Here is a 3249-nt window from a genome sequence, read left to right on the forward strand (position 1 = left end):
GCTGCCAGGGCTCTGTCAGAGATGCCCCGCTGGCCAGGCCTGGCCCACGTCCACCCTCTGCCATCCTCTCCGCAGCGAAGGGCAGGTAGCCTGGCCAGAATGAACGGACAGCTTGGATTCACCCTGCTGGGGGCTGCGGGGTGAGCTCCAGCAAGTTACTCCCATCTCCTTATGCCCCAATGCACAGAGGAGTACAAATAATCACCGGTGCACAGGAGTGTGAAAGCTTTGGAAGAAAAAGGTGCTATTAGCTTAATCTAACTAACACCTTACAGTTACACTTGTCCTCATTATTTAATTCCCAGAGAGACAATTTAATAACAGTTACAAAAAGGTTCAGTTCACCTTTGTCTTTTTTCCTTTCAAAACCTAATGCGGAATGAAGACAGCTCGAAATATGCTTTGGAGAGGAAAGCTCTCGTTTTGGACTGGGAACCAGCAGGAGGAAAGCCAGCACAACAAAGCAGTAATTGCTGAGACTGGCAGACCTTTAAAGGTGATCCAAGCCCTCCCTCTCTTCATAGCAGCACAAAATGCTCATCGTCCTCATTAAACTGCCTGAAGTAAGTAACCTCACATCAATCGTTTGACATTTTCTGTTTACAGTTGGTCGCCAGCTTTCAGGCATGAGATACCAGAGAATAAAATGCTACTTCAAGACTGTTTCGCATCTCAGTTAAGACACTTCACAAATGCCAGCACAACCCAGCTCAGCAAGGCAAAACAAGCGAGCAGCAGAACTGCTGACCTTGTTACAGGCACAGTCTTTGCTCTGTTCTCCAGATTTTCAACTGTCAACGCGGTGGGTAAGGGCTGTCTGAGATTCTGCACTCCACAGAAAACAATCCTGCTTGGATGCTCCTGCTGCTCCTGACACGAGCATTTCATAAAATAAATACAACTGCTTTTTCTCTCTTGCTGGGACTACAGATACACGCCACCAGCTGCTGTAAATTTTGGAGCAGATGCATCGCCAAGAACTGGATCACAACAATTTATATAACCCAGGCTAGGGGACAGGAGGGGACCAAACCTTCAGTCACAGCTATCTAATGGTCGTAATTACCTGCTTGTAGGGATGTGCCCTCTGCGGCTCTCCTGCTAATTAAACAGCCATTTGTGTCATTTTTCAGAAGAATTGGACTAGCAGAACAACTGAGGTCATTAAAGCAAGTCTTCAGCTGGAACAGGTGTGCACAATGGTTGGTAAATAAGGCTGCACCTGAGCAGAGGAGCGGAGCTGCTCAGGCCTCCTATGGGGAGGTCAGCTCTCAGCCCCAGAGCCCCGCTCCAGAAGCACACAGTGCCCCGAGGACGCGGTGCCGCTTGAGCTCATTGCTCGCGGTGCTGGGCAGAACACCGAGGTACCAGCCAAAGGCTTCGGCGGACTGTGATACAGCGGTTTGCTTGGGTGCTTCAGTACATCAGCTACGGCCTTAATTATATTCACCAGTTTGTGGATATATGTCCCCTCTGGCGATGGCAAGGCTGCAGGTCAGTGCAGGTTTCAAGGCAGTCCTGAAAGAAGGTCGGTTTCAACCCCCGCGGTTGGCGACAAGCACCCAGGCCAGCGTCACACCACCGCAGGAGCTGGAAGCAGAAATGCTCTTTGTCCTCAGTATGCCTCTTGGCTGCTCTGCTGCAGCCCTAACGACAGAGAAAGGGCACGTTTGGACAGGTCTCAACTGGAACGACAATTATGTTCTGGACCAGAGGGGAGCTGGTGACATTATGCCCCTTCTACCTCCCTATTTCAGTACTGCGATAGGAAGAAATGAGAGAGGAACAAGTCCAAGTAAAACCAGCTCTTCTGATGACTGCAGCGTCCTCTTGGAGGACACCTGGTGACTGGAGGCATCAAAATGTTTGTTATTAACAAAAAACCGGTGCCCAGGTACCCTGGACAGATAAAATTGCCAGGCTTCCAGCTCGCCATGAAGGCACAGAGAGAGGGACTGTGGCTGCAAGAGGGACCTGTGTTTACAACCCCTAGTATCATCTTCTCTTTAATTATACTTTCACCCCACGTGGGCAAGAACTGGAAAGAAAGAAAACATGAGACATAAAGCAACTGAAAACACTTCCTAGTTTAGCCTTTTCTTCTACTTTTTATCATCTTGCACGCTTTTTTCTTCTTTCCAACCACAGCCAGATAATTTCTCAAAGGTACAACCGAACCCACGGTTTCATATAAAGAAAACCACAGACTTGATTTTTCTTGGCATCCAGCAACTATCCCTCTTCTCCAAGAGATCAGAAATCACTTCAAAATAGCAGCAGATGGAACCTGGCTGGTTTTGACCTTCACAAGCCACTTCTGTCACTGCACGACAATATCCTGCTACTTGGTGACGGTTTGAGGCTGTAGAGGGGTCACCCTAAAGCCTGCCTAGAGGTCTGCAGGTGAGGGTGCTGCAGAGACAGCTGGCAGAAGAGGGTCTCCAGCTGACAAAGAAGTTTGTAAATCCACTGGAAAAGCACTGGTCAAGCAGAGCAGCCCCTCCACACAGAGGACTACGGAGGAAGTAGTTCCCAGGCTGCCTGGCCACAGCTAACGCTGGAGCAGAGAATTCCTGCGCCACAGGAGATGATTTATTAGTCACAAAAGTTGTGTTATATTTTTATTGTCTTCACAGATAAATCAGACCAGCAAGACATCTGTAACCATAGACACAAAATATTTATCAAAACAATTAACATTACAAATCTCCTTTTAAAATAATTTATTTCACGGATTTCTTTTTAAATGGTACTGTCTTACAACATACATTATTCAACAAAGATGTGCTGAACAGACTCTAAAATAAGAAACACTTAAATTAAGCGGCTGTCTCCGATTAGAATTTCAGTTTCACCCACATCCTGACTTGTAAACGTTTGCTGGAATACGCTTCTGTTGTAGGCTGGATTTTTGTGCTTACAAAAACAGCATCGAGTTTCTAGGTGGCGAAAAGAAAAGGTTATTGTACGATAAGTATGCGATCAGTCCAACAGACAAGGCAACCAAAGGATTCTGTCGTTACCGTTAGCATCGTGTATATCTGAGTTCACTGCACTAACATTTAAACTAAAACTTCACGTAACCTGTAAGTGACTAACATTGAGAAGGCAAGCAGTAATATCCTGAAAGCCTACAAAGGACACCAGCACACAGCTAAGATGGGGGGTCACTTGACAAAGGCGGCGGGTGTGTGTATGGCTGCTTTTTTTTGTACGAAGCCCACCTGCAGACAGGGCAGCAGTGTCGCC

At 47.2% G+C, this 3249-nt stretch overlaps 1 protein-coding gene across 1 annotated transcript in view; it reads right to left on the reverse strand.

Moving 5' to 3' along the window:
• Positions 1–2614: 2614 nt before the first annotated feature.
• The window catches only part of RNF103 (ring finger protein 103), a gene marked incomplete at its 5' end in the record, with an annotated part of 15566 nt that continues 14931 nt past the window's right edge, over positions 2615–3249 (reverse strand). The window contains one exon of the mRNA XM_010136022.1: positions 2615–3249. Coding sequence (XP_010134324.1) covers positions 3155–3249 — 95 coding nt within the window.

Source organism: Buceros rhinoceros, unplaced genomic scaffold (genome assembly GCF_000710305.1).
Source record: "Buceros rhinoceros silvestris isolate BGI_N320 unplaced genomic scaffold, ASM71030v1 scaffold21535, whole genome shotgun sequence".
Classification (NCBI taxonomy): Eukaryota; Metazoa; Chordata; class Aves; order Bucerotiformes; family Bucerotidae; genus Buceros; species Buceros rhinoceros.